General features: G+C 34.3%; 1 protein-coding gene across 9 annotated transcripts in view; it reads left to right on the top strand.

The window, feature by feature from the left end:
* The window catches only part of SMARCA1 (SNF2 related chromatin remodeling ATPase 1), a 65,191-nt gene extending 51,275 nt beyond the window's left edge, over nucleotides 1-13,916 (top strand). For 3 of the 9 annotated variants that reach the window (XM_074359808.1, XM_074359801.1, XM_074359800.1), the window contains 3 exons: nucleotides 99-311; nucleotides 12,218-12,328; nucleotides 13,440-13,916. In XM_074359808.1, the coding sequence (XP_074215909.1) occupies nucleotides 99-311; nucleotides 12,218-12,328; nucleotides 13,440-13,511 (396 nt within the window). In that variant the 3' untranslated portion in view covers nucleotides 13,512-13,916. Of the gene's footprint in view, nucleotides 1-98; nucleotides 312-12,217; nucleotides 12,360-13,001 lie in introns of all 9 variants that reach the window. The other 6 variants (XM_074359807.1, XM_074359803.1, XM_074359802.1 and 3 more) reach the window with 5 other exon arrangements.
* The last annotated feature ends 213 nt before the right edge of the window (nucleotides 13,917-14,129 follow it).

Here is a 14,129-nt window from a genome sequence, read left to right as displayed (position 1 = left end):
ACCAATAGATTGTTTTAATTGATGATTAAATGAGAATTAGCTTTGATTTATTATTGTTGCACATTTAGTTAAAAGCACTGTTTTGTTTAAATCCACAGATAGCAAGATACAAGGCTCCATTTCATCAGTTACGTATTCAGTATGGAACCAGCAAAGGAAAGAACTATACTGAGGAAGAAGATAGATTCTTGATTTGTATGTTACACAAAATGGGCTTTGATAGAGAAAACGTGTATGAAGAATTAAGACAGTGTGTTCGGAATGCTCCTCAGTTTAGATTTGACTGGTTTATCAAGTCTAGAACTGCCATGGTATGTATTCTTTTCTTACTGATTTCCTCCAACTTTTTATTTTGAAAAATATCAAGTTTCATATATTCTTCATTTAGGTTCTCTGATTGTTAACATTCTGCTACATTGGCTTTCTCCTCCCACCAACATATGGATATATATATTTAAACATACATACATATAATCTATATATAGAATCTATATATTATATCCAGAAATACAGAAACATATCTATATTCAGAAATATAAGTCTGTATTTTATACTTATTAATATTCAGATCTGTATTTCTGAATCATTTGAAAGTAAATTGCAGACATCACGAGTTTTCACCTCTAAACACTTCAACATTTATCTCCTAAAATTAAGGACATTCTCCTACATAACCACAATACCATTATCCTACCTGAAATTGTAAACATTGATTCAGTAATGTCATCTAGTGTACAGTCCATGTATAAAATTTTCCACTTGTTCCCAAAGTGTCTCTCATAGCTGTTTTTTAAAAATTGATGATCTAGTTAAGTTTCACATATTGCATTTGGTTCAGTCTCTTTAGTCTCTTTCAGTCTACAACTTTTTGTTTGTCACAACAGTGACTTTTTTAAGGTGCCCAGGCTTGTTTTGTAGAATGTTCCACATTTATCTCATTGTTTGCACTTTATTAGATTTAGGTTAAGCATTTTTGGCAAGAATGCGAAATAAGTGATGTATACTTCTTACTGCATCACATCAGGAGGCACATTATGTTAGGTTGTCACACTCCTGGTGATGCTAAGTTTGATCACTTAGTTGAAATGGGGACCGCCAGAGCTCTCCACTTGAAAGGCACATTTTCCCCTTTGTAATTAAGCAGGTGGTACTTGAGACTGTGTGAATAACTTAAGGATTTATTTTTAATGAGAAGGAATTGTTGCTAAAGTTGAATTTTTATAAGAATGTTATGAGACAGAGAATAATTAAGTAGAAGGGATTTTATTTTTGCTTCATGCAATTTACCCTGTTACTTTCTAACATGAATTGTATTCCTGTTAAATCCTAGTGCTGCTTAGCAGTGTTCTTGATGATACTGGAATAAATGCAACACGTTTTTAATGTTGGCATCGTCAGTCTTTTGTCAGCTGAGGTAATTAAGATAGAAATAGATTTATACAGCCTAAACATTAAAAGTAGCCAGAAACTAACAATCCAAACAATGGATATTTTTCTTAAGTAGTTTCTGTCTATCATAAAAGTTTTCTTGGCCAAAAGTTCGAGATGTGAAGGAATGGCTATTAATATTTTGTTTGACCCATTTTATATTTTCAGTTCAAGTTGAATAAAAAGAAAAAATCTGAGTTGCTGTACTGGGATGCTAATTTTGGTGAACGTTTGCGAGATCAGATATTTCTTAAAATTTTAATACAACTTTAGAGTTTTTGATGGTTTTACAATGTGTCTATCAAGTTTATGGAATCCATAATGCTGGGAGAGGTAGCAAATACTTTGGATCAAAAATCCAAAAGGAACTGGAGAAATTGGAATGATGGGTCAGTTGAATCTCCCTTGCAAGATGACAGTTAATAGGGATAAATGTAAAGTGCTATATTTGTACAAAAGAATATGAAGAGGTGTATTTGTTAATATGATACAGGAGGAAGACTTGAGGAAAGAGTAAAAAAGCTAAGACTTAATCTGTAGCATAAAGGGCTGAAGTTGGATGTAGGGCAGAGTTGTTTGACAGGGTTCTTTGGTCCACTGAAATAGATTGTTGAAGAACAATGTAAAATAGCTTTTCTATTAGCTTTGAAAATGAGATTCCATTTTGATGGTCTGAAGACTTTGGCAGTGAGCTAGTTGGCCTTTTAAGGTGCCTTCTAGTACAGTGCATCTATCACCATGTTTAGCAGGGAACTCTTTTCAAAAGCCATTCATTTAAACTTTTTAGCCATTTGGGGTTTTATGTGTATAATGATCTAATTTAGAGCAGCACCAACAGCTTGTAAAAGACAAATGCCCACCTGCATTTGTTGATGAATCTTTTTAGATCATACATGCCCTTTTATGTGATAGAACATTTGCTGAATTTTGAGTATTCTTTCAGTGATATTTTACTAATTTTTAAAAGGTTGAGAGTTTAATGCTGTTTTCAGTTTCTGGAATCATTAAACTGAAACAGTAGGCTGAAACAGAAAGTGCAAAAAAATCTTATGTTATTTGTAATAGGAACATGACTGTAGAACTCTATAACCTTATTTCATTCTCCAGGAGAAAACCCAGTATATTTTTAACAACCACTAGATGTCTCTGAACTCCTGTGTAAAGAATCCTTTTTTCCTCCATCTTCTTCCTACAAAACATTTACCTCTTTCTTCACCAAGAGGTTTAAATCTCTAATACATGTTTCCAAAGAACAGATACTAACTACATACTTGATTGCAAAATGAAACTTTTGTCTCTTAAAAATGAAGACATTTCTGTCCTTTATTATGTTCTGGAAGGTGGAATTTATGATTTCTAAAGAATCTTGAAAAACATATTAATAGTTTATTTCATATTAAATACTTTAATCCAGAGTTTTATTTGTTAACTTTTCAACCATATTGTTTTTATTTCCCTCCTAGTTAATGGATAATTTTTGCTTATATTTCTGGATTTACATTATATGTAATATATTTTAAAATATGCATGCATATATTTAGACCATCTTTTTGAAATATTTCATGATAATATAAATCATTAGGGAATTAAAGAACTGGATTATTATTATTATTCCTCGATGATCTCTTTGCCCCACTCATTTTAAATAATTGGTCCTGTGTAGTGAATCATATTCACAACCTAGGAAGTGAAACTTCCCCATTGAAAGAAGCATTGTGATTTCCAAAACTGAAATAATTTGTTTCATTGAGAAACCTTATCTTAGAAATACAGAAGATGTAATTTGATTCATTATGTGAGTGTGTCATTGTGTTCAAATTAAAATTTTATTTATGATTAAACTTTAAACTTAGCTTACTAAAGAAGCTATCTTTAAAAACATAATCTTGTTTAAAGATGACTCTTTCCCAGAGACACCAATAAGTAGTGTGAAATACTTAGAAAAAAAATAGAAACCTTGGTAGTTACATTTTATTTGGAGAACTCAAAAGTACTGAATTCATTGCTTCTGACTTAGCTAACAGTCTTAAAGTGCTTAAAGGCATGAACCTCCACTTGTGAATGTGCCTCATTTTGAAAGCCTTCAGCTAAAGGTTGACGATTTCTTTGAGGCTCTTCTTCATTTAAAAATGCTGGCTATACAAAAGAGAAAATGAGTTCTAGTTCGTTTCTCTGTGCTAAAAAGATTGTGATTTCTTTCTCTGAGAACTTGTGTGGTCTTTAAGTAAGTAATCAGTCTCTATTGAACTACATAAGCAAGTAGGAAGGGTATGATCAGCTTAGATTTTTAAGCTCAGAGCACATGAATCACCCTACCATTTTCCTTCTAAGAAAAAAGTGTGATGGGGTCTTAGTCTTAGGACATTCAGAAACTATCAGAATTAAAAGGACCTTTGCCAAATGACTGCAAGAGGAAAAGATAATACTTTGTATTTATATAGTACCTTTCATATAATGCTTACCAATCCTTTTACCAACATTAGCTCATTAATTCTCTTGTCATTCCTTTTAGGGAGTGAATGTCAGGGTCCTCTCTCTGTTCATTTAGTGACAGACTAACATGACTGGGAGATTTGAGAAGACTCTGAGAAGTTTACTGGAAAGGACATTTGGAAAATATCCAAGTAATTCCTTGGACCTGCTTAGGTTCTTTTAAGTACTTAAAGGAGAAAAAGCAGAATTTAATTCTCTGAGATAAAAAACTTTTTTGATATAATCATTTACTGCTTCCTTTGCAGGGTTGCTTTGACTTTTAATTTTAGTCAAGAAATATTCTTGCTTTTTAGCCTCTACGGAGCCTTTTTTTCCTTCTCCTGTAGCTCAAGAAGCTATGTGTGCATAGCCTGTGGCCTTGTCCCTGACAGTTGAATCAAAGTATTCATAATTAGTTATTATAATTAACCTGCCTTTTGTAGTAGTTTAAATGAATTTTGTGGGTAGTATCTCAGAGAGAGAATCACACACTATTGTATACAATGTAATAAAAATTTCATATTATTGCTGTTTGTTTTCAGGTTACAACTTTATTATTAATGATAGTGCTCCTTATTTAAAATTGAGAAAATGACATTCCTCATTAGAATGGTAGGAGGAAAAAATACTTTTTAAGAAAATATCGCTATAGCTCTTTATTAGCTTGCTTCCCTTTTTGTCAGTAATAGAAAATGTTAACTAAGTTCTTAGTTCAGCACAGGATAGTTTATAAATTATCTGTCCAGTCAGAGAAGGATTTTCTTTATAGACATTTTAAAAAACTGAAAGTCAAAGTCAAAAATTTCCAACCTATTCTGTAGTCACAATAACACTTTATTGCTTATGCAACATAGCCTAGGAAATTTTATAAAGAAGTCCATTCATGATTTTTTATTTTGTGTATTAGTCCTTAATTATGCGATAACAGCTAATGATATTTTACAGCAGTACATTCTTAATGAAATGTGAGAATATGAATTAATACATTATTCATAAAATAATAAACTGTAAAATTACGGGTTTTCTTGACTATAGAATTATTAAAATATTAAAATATATTTATGTTTATTTCCTCAAGTGATTGAGAAACTAAAATGTCCCTTTTCAGCCTTAATTTTGAAAAAGGTCCTATATGGAGGTATATATAGAAGAGGTGGTGCTTATAAAATAGATAAACAACAAGGTCCTACTGTACAGCACAGGAAACTATATTCAATACCTTGTAATGACCTGTAATGAAAAAGAATATGAAAATGAATATACATATATGTATACCTGAATCCCTATGCTGTACACCAGAAATTAACACAACATTGTAAATCAACTATACTTCAATTAAAAATAATTTAAAAATAAAAATAAATAAAATAACCAAAAAAAAAAAAGAGAAGTAATGCTTAACTTTGCCTTAAGGGTTATGTCAGAGCAATGGCTTCACGGAAGAGGTCCTTCTTGGAACTGAGTATTGAAAGATTAGGAATGAGTTGGCCCTGAGACTGTAGAAACAGCATATGCAAAGGTAGAGACAAGCACAACATGTGCAGAAACTGCAAGCAAGTTGGTGTGGTCGAGCATGAGTAGGGAAGTACTGGACGATGGGGAAATAGCTGGCAAATTACGAAGGGCCTTGTCCCCTGTATTGAACTTCAGTCATTATTCTAAGGGAAACGGAGAGTCACTGAAAGATTTTACCAGGGCAGTGACATGGTCAGACTGACATTTTAGAAATACTGTTCTGTGGAAGTAGGGTCATGTCTAACCTCAATTACCATATAGGCTGATCATTCCCAAATTTCTGTCTCTGTCTTTTCTATGTTCCTCCTCTTTTTTTTTTTTCTTCCCTTAGCTAATATATCATCTGCCCCAGAATCATTTTTTTTACTACTGCTCTCTTAACCTTCAAGTTCAAATGGTTAGATCTAAACGGATCAGCATAATATCATGGAACTTTTGTACTTTAGTTTGCTTCTTTCTCATAGACCCCTGAAGTTGGATCAGATTTGGATAGAATGTGAAGAAATGTAGCAACAGGGTTGAGTTCTTTTTTCTTTTCTTTTTTTAAATTGAAGTATAGTTGATTTACAGTGTTGTGTTAGTTTCAGATATACAGTAAAGTGATTCAGTTATCCATATCCACACACACACACACACATTCTTTTTCAGATTTTTTCCATTGTATGTTATTATAAGATATTGACTATAGTTCCCCGTGCTATACTGTAGGTCCTTGTTGTTTATCTATTTTATATATAGTAGTGCGTGTATGTCAATCCTAAACTCCTAATTTATTCCTTCCACTCGTTTCGTTCCCCTTTGGTAACCATAAGCTTGTTTTCTATGTGAGTTCTTTTTTCTTTTCATTACTTTTCTTCTCTTTTTATGTACCTTTTTCTAATGATAGACTTTACTTAGCTATAATCCCTGCAGCTTTTGTTTTTACTAAGTTTGAGTAGCCAGTTGTACATATCATGTGTTTTATTAGCATCTGTAGTGTTTGATTTAAGACTGAACACTTCTAACAACCTGAAATATGATAAATTCACTAACAGGACTTCATTTTATGTATTTATGCTTATGTGTTATCTTGTGAGGAGGTGATGTAACATTTTACAAATAACGATGTTTAAGCAGCAGCAGTTAGGTAAAAGCATTATAACATTTGATACTTGTTTAAGAAATATAGGATATATTTATTAGAATACTAACTCCCATCTAACTGCCAATGTACTTGGGCCCTGAAATTCTAGTATAGAATGCCATCGCTTTTTGTTAGTATGATACAGGTTCCAAAGTGACAAAGAACCTAGGAAATATACCACAGAATATATAGTTGAAGGAATCAATTCTGGAGGTAAAATATAGGGAGCTTACAAAAGAGCAAAGGAGAAAAAACACCCATTTTATTTTACTAAGAACTATAGAAGAAAATTCTGACTTTGTAGTACTTCCTACAAGTTTAGAGGCACAAATATGGAGTGCGATTTATTTATTAATTTTTTTGCCCTTGTTCATTTACCTGCTTTTGACTTTCAACCATAATGGGCACAGACCTTATGTCATTCAGACTTAGGCAGGCTTAGTGTTTAGGATTCTAGTACATAGGAAATGTAATGTGGAGTCTCTTTAATCTCTTTCAATAAGTCACTTCAGGTCTGCTGATGCTTTTTGTGCGTTTTGAATTGATGCTTTGAAGCTGAGTATTGGGGCAAAGGATGTTTGGACTTGGTGCCCGGCGTGATTGATATTCACGACACGGCACGGGGCAGCACCACTTACTGCAGACAGCCCATCATTTATTAAATAAAGGTAGAGATACATGTCCTAGTATTCAAAAGTTGAAACTTGGGTGACTTTGCATTGAATAGAATCATAAACCATTAAAAAGATATGGAAAACCAAGGCAGCACAGTTTGTTTAAAGTCGATCTAAAGTCTGTGGTTTAAAACGGGGTTTGCAAACTGCAGCCCTTCACCTGTTTTTGTATGGCCTGCAAGCCAAGAATGAATTTTACATTTTCAGATGGTTGGAAGAAAGTCAAAAGACTATTTTTGTGACATGTGACAGTTGTACAACATTCAGATTTTTGTATCTGTAGGTAGGGTTTATTGGAGCCCAGCCAGGCGCATTCATTTATGCATTCATTGCCTATGCCGAGTAGCTATGAGAGACCGTGTGGTCTGGCACGCCAGCAGTATTTACTGTTTACTGTCTCTTCACTGAAAGGATGTGCTGACCTCTGGTTTAAAAGAATGTGTAAAAAAGGTGGAAGGAAAGAAATAATATAACCAGAGGTAGATATAAGTGTTACACAGTTCTTCAAGAAAAGTGTTAAATGAAGGGTGAGTGAAGGGGAGCCCGAAAGAGGGAGGTTTGGGAGGTCTGGTGGTGACTGTGGTGATTGTGATGGGAGCATGAGAGCTGCCTTGTAATATCTGGAAGGTTGTCACACAGAAGAGGAAATCAGCTTGTTCAGTCTGACTACAAAAACAAAAGTTAGACCTAGAAACGGTTTTTGGAAACTATAAGGTAGCACATTGTAGCTTTTTGCATGAGGGAGCATTTTTAACTTGTCCACAGGTGGAGTAGACAGCCTTGGGAGGTAGTGAGTACCCCATCATTGGAAAAATTCAGACAGGCTGGACAACTAATTAGCAAGGACCTAGTAGAAGGGATTCAGCATCAACTTCAGTGATTTTTAAAGGTCCCTTCCAATCCTGAGCATCTGTAATTTTATGAACTCCCACTATTGAGAATCTGTATCAGGGGAAGATTTCAGAGTACAAAATACATCTCTGATTACGTGACTCCTCCTGCTTAAGAATTGTCAGTGAGATCCTTTTGTCAACTGAATTAAGTAAACTTGCTTAGTTCTTCGTTTTTCGCTTCTAGGTTCTTTGTACTTTGAAACTTAGTCTTATCCGTCACTCTGACCCTGCACATCATTTCCCAAGTTGGTTTCTACCAAACATTGTTCCAGGATTTGTAAATAAACAATACGCAGAACAAGGTTTTGTGTTTGAATAGATTTGGGAAATGCTGATACTGACTCCTGCCCTTGACACTTCCAATTTACCTTCGAGTGCTGAAAGCTCTGAGAAGTCCTGCCATGAAGAAGTTTGTTTAACCTTTTTCAAATCTAGCATTTCCTACACATGTGTGAACACAAAGTCCTTTTTTCCCCCTTTGGCCACAGCTGTTAATGCTGCGGAGCAGTTTTCCATGTGTCATTTTCCTGCTCTTTCTGTTATCTTCATTGTTTTTGCATCACCTCTCTTCCTCTTGTGTGCTACTTTTCTCCCTCCAATTTCCTTTCTAAATCGAGCATGGGGAAATCACGAGAGAAAGAGATAATTAGGCTACAGAACAGTTTAAGACTGTATGAACCACTCCCTGTAACCCGAGGAAAATAGGACGATAAAAAGGTACAAGAATCTAGGGGAATATGTATGTGAAAGGAGAAAACCACGTGAGATAAAAATGCTTTTGACATCATGAAATTTCTTATAGTCGTTTTATAGTCACTTAGTTATTCAAAAAGTGAATCACTGTTTTATTGGTAATCTGGCCTTCCTCCTTGTAATTTCTGGGTTTTGCCAGTGTTCTGTTTATGATACCATCTGTTTAGTTAGGCAGTCTTTTAAGTGTGTGAATGAAAGTTGGGATTGGTGTCTCTGGAGAAAGTGGCATTGCCTCTGTTAGGAAGGTGACATCTATGCTCACCCATTCCTTGGTGCCTTTCTCTAGAGAGTTCGATTATTTTTCTGTCTGGAGTAGTTAGTGACAGGTTAAAAGGAATGAAGGTAAGAACTTATTATACAGTCTATTTATAATCATTTTCAGATATTCCACTTCCCTGCATGAGATCATCTCAAAAGTATTAGTTTTTTTCTGAACCACCCATATGAACCATGAATATGTATCTAAAGATATCTACAGTCACAGGCAACTATTACTTATTGAGAATAATAATAGCCAGAGGGTATAGCTTAATGACTTAAGAATCAGCTTCACATAAAGACTCTATCTATTCTCCCTAGAAACCAACAATCAAATCTCATCAGGGCCAACTTAGCCCTTTCTATAATAGATAAATTGAATAACATGCTGTTTAATTTGTATGTGTGTTCTTGAATGAAGCTCTGAAGTGTGTTTGGTCTGCATGTTAAAGATACTACTATTGTTTTGGTAAGTAAGGAAAATTCCAGTGTTATTTTTCCTAAATTATTTAACCTTGTGTAATTGAGGATGCATAAGAAACGTGAATGTACCAGTGTTTTGTTATGTTATTTTTAATAGTTAAACAATAATTTGTTATTGAAGAATTTTTTTCTGGCTAGACTGTCTTTGGTTTTCTGCCTCCTTTTTTGGGCTTGAATTTTACATAGTAGAAAGTGCTTGGATAGTTGGTAACCTTTCTGTATGCCATTTTCTGGCTTTTATTTAGAAAGATAAAACAATTTAAAAAACATTTGCCATTTCTTAAAAATGTTACAAATGGCCCAATACCTAAATGTTCATTGCAGAAAATCTGGAAAATACATGCTGGTATAATGAAGAAAATAAAAATTATCATTGGTCCTACTTTCAGAAATAGCTGCTGTTGACCACTAGTAACTCTCTATATAATGAGTCCCCTCTCAGCTCTTTCTGTGTATGTATGTGTATAGTAAGATGTGTCTGTGTATTCCATTTCCAAATTACCAAAAATTTAGTTCCCAGTATTTCTTTGCTAAAAACAACACTGCTCTACTGTTTTGTAAATCTCTTATTTCCCTACATGAAGCATCTAGGAGTGGAATTGTAAGATCAAAGGTTATGGGATGTTTAAGATGCTTCATTGATATTCCCAAACTACTCTCTAGAAAGATAGTGTATTAGTCCGCTTGGGCTGCTGTAACAAAATACTGCAGATGGGGTGGTTTAAACAGAAATTTCTCACAGTTTTGGAGACTGGAAGTCCAGGATCAGGTCACCCTCAGGGTTGGTTTCTGATGAGGCCCTTCCTCCCTGGCTTGTAGATGGTGTCTTCTTGCTGTGTCCTCACATGACCCTTTCTGTCAAGTGTAGAGTGAGACATGTCTGGATGTCTCCTACTCTTCTTATAAGAATTCCAGGCCTGTTGGATTGGGCACCCACCCTTATGACTTCATTTAGCCTTCCTCACCTCCTTAAAGGCCCTCTCTTAAAACACAGTCACATTGTGGGGGTGTTAAGGCTTCAACCTACAGATTTGGGGAGGACACAATTTTTTAGCAGGTAGTAACATTGGCTCACATCATCAGTGAATGAGAGTTCCCATTTTACCATCTCACTACCGGCACTGGATACACACCCACACATGCACCCCCCCAAATGCGTGCACGTGTCATTGCTCATCTGATGAAGTTATCTTTCGTTTACTTTGCATTTCTTTGATCGTTAGTTTGAGTGAAAAAAATTTTTAGTAGTTGGATATTTTAATTTTTTATAAGTTTTCTATTCCTGTACTTTGACTGTTTTTTTGGTTGGGTACTACCAATAAGCCTACATTTTTATTTGAACGTTTAGGTATTTTATATTTTATCAGATATTTTTGCTTACACAGAAAAGAAACCATATTTTAAGATGTTCTCTAGCCTTTGATATTAAACTGTTATTTACCTTTAAAATACAGCGAGGTATACAGGGTTAATATACATGAGCATCCATACTAATGAATCTTATGTTTAATGCTCACTATGTGTTCATAAAAACTGTTTATAGTTTGTATACATTGACTTGCTGGCAGTGAAATATAGGTAGTGGCAAGGTTAATGTGGAATCTTTTCAGCTATTGTTTGCTGTTAATTAACAAATGCAGCAGTGTTTCCTGATACATGCTCCTCAGAACTCTGATCTCACAAGACGTCCTTTGAGAAAGGAGTTCTGTTGGTTGAGTAGCTTTGGGAATTGCTTGCTTCCTAAATCTCCCACCACCCTAGTGCTCATGAGGAACTTAAAGGCTCTGAGAAGCCCTGTAGTAAAGAAATCTGTTTGACTTTTGTAAACTGAGTACTTCCAAACATACTTTCACAGTAGGACATCCCCTTATTTTTTTGTTTATGTGATTTTTGTTAACTTTTTATTTCAAAATACTTACAGATTCATGGAAATTGTAAAGAAATGTACAGGGAGGACCCATGCACCCTTCACCAAGTTTTCCCAGATGGTAGCATCTTCCATAAATCCAGTGCAATGTCACAACCAGGAAATGGACATTAGTACAATCCACAGAGCTCATGCAGATTTCATGGGTTACGGATGCACTCATGTATGCATGTGTGTGTAGTTCAGTGCAATTTTATCACGTATAGATACGTGTAACTAGCACTGCCACAAGACTCCCTTGTGCTAGCTCTTTATAGTCACACCCACTCTCCCCCTATCCATAGCCCCTGGCAACCACTGGTATGTTCTGCATTTCGAAACTTTGGTAGTTTCAAGAATGCTCTATAAATGGAACAATGTGGTATATAACCTATTGAAGTTGGCTCTTTTCACTCAGCATCATTCCACTGAGATTCCTCCAGGTTGTTGTGTTTACCAATAGGTCTGTCCTTTTTATTGCTAAGTAGTATTTCATGGTATGGATGTGCCACAATTTGTTTATCCATTCACCCACTGAATGACATTTATCTACTCCCCATATTTTTGGTGGAATACCCCATATGAATATTGTTCTGAAGAATACCAACTTTAAAAATTCTGTATCACAGAAATGATACAATTAAAGAATTACCAATTTTTAAAGATTGTACCTGGATTGCAGAAATTAAAAGTCTTTTATTATTTGGTTTAGGAATTCCAGAGACGCTGTAATACTCTGATTTCATTGATCGAGAAAGAAAATATGGAAATTGAGGAAAGAGAGAGAGCAGAAAAGAAGAAACGGGCAACTAAAACTCCAATGGTAAAATTTTCAGCATTTTCCTAACTTTTAGGTAGATCCCATTTTTTTACATAATTAAAATGCCTATATTATGTTTAATGCCATAGTGATATCTATTATAAAAACTGATTTTATGAAGTGCCGATTTGTTTTTGACAGAGAAAGAATTACACTACAACCACGTTTCCTATTTGTAGAACGTATGGTTAGGAACTCCCTAGTAACAGGGTTCAGTATTTAAAGAAATTCCTCGTGACTTTTAAACAGAAGTAAAATGCAAGTAAAATCCTTTGAATTGAGACTAGAGTTGTCATGAGGAGTAGGAGAGGGCCGAGGTGGGTTGGGAGGGGCTGAGATTGAAACTGGGAGTTTTGATTTGACCAAATAAATTTTCTGATCTTTGTGGAACTATGAGTGCAAAGAAGAACTTTGAGGAGATAGCAAAGCTTTACTTGGTTTACTTGGTAATTAGTTAACCTGTGAATAATAAGATGACTTGATTTTAATTCAGTCAGGTTACCTTGTATAGTTACAATTTCAAATACTCTTTAATAGATACATTATTTGAGTGTGGTTAAGTAAACGACCATATTTCATCAAGTCTAAGATGCCTTCCATTGTAAGACACGGCTTTATTTTATGTACCACTAAGATAAACTGCTGCCAAGTGACTATGGTTTGTCATCAATTATAGGATTCATCCCGACTTCAGAGATGCTAAAGTGGGAGAGAAATGTGCATCATAGAATATATGAAATATGGCATTTTAACATCTATCATAAGATTTTACAAAATAAGACACTCATAAATAAGTTTGCCCAGAAAACTTTAAGTATTAAGTAGCTCTTTAAGATAAGCGTACATTTATAGTACCATGTGTAAGTAGAAACTTGATGACTATTTTTGATGGGTATTTTATGTCTTTTCTTAAAAAGAAACATCTTTGAAGGTTATTTTACATTGGGTTATATAGTTTGTTGGGCTATATAGAACATTAACTGTGAGTATAACATTTAAGTGAATATTCATGTTAAAATTTTTTTTTAATGCATTTACATCCTAGATTTAACATTGTTGGGCCATTTAAAAATGTGCATATTGGAGCAGAACATTAAATCTGTTTCCATTTTAGTCACAGAAAAGAAAAGCAGAGTCAGCTACTGAGAGCTCTGGAAAGAAGGATGTCAAGAAGGTGAAATCCTAAAGCCTAGAAATAAAGTTTTAAATGGGAAACTGCTATTTTCTTGTTCCCATCTTCAAATGCTAATTGCCAGTTCCAGTGTATTCATGGTACTCTAAGAAAAATCTCTTTGGTTTTGATTTCTTGCATATTTTATATATTTTACAATGCTTTCTACCTGAAATGTGTAGCTTTATATTTTATGCATTCTAGTATTTTTGTGTACTGTATTTTGTGCATTTCATGTCTTCATCAAAATCCTCTCAGTCCTTGTTCTTTTGAAGCTTGTGCTGAGGTTTTAGCTTTTCTATGTTTTATATGCCGCTGCTTTGAAAGAGAACCTAGATTCTATAGCTGTATTATTGTTGTTTCATACTTTAAATTTATATGGCTGTGGAAAAATGAATTAAAATGATTTGAGGAGAAAGACTTTTTCACTTCTTTGTTGCTTTCTTTTCTATTGAGTATGGGCTTGTACGTGTTACTGCATACTGTGATTAGCATAATAATTGTTTCTTTGAGGTCATCTAAATATTTTTCCTAAAGGAATAAAGGGTGAGAACAGAAAAATATTAAAAAAAAACTAATATTTGATACTGTGCTTGCTGTCAGTATGCATTACATTTAAATTATTCTCTAAAT

Source organism: Camelus bactrianus, chromosome X (genome assembly GCF_048773025.1).
Source record: "Camelus bactrianus isolate YW-2024 breed Bactrian camel chromosome X, ASM4877302v1, whole genome shotgun sequence".
In the NCBI taxonomy this organism is placed as follows: Eukaryota; Metazoa; Chordata; class Mammalia; order Artiodactyla; family Camelidae; genus Camelus; species Camelus bactrianus.
The sequence above is the reverse complement of the archived record's forward strand: the minus strand, read 5'-3'. Positions and strand labels throughout refer to the sequence as shown.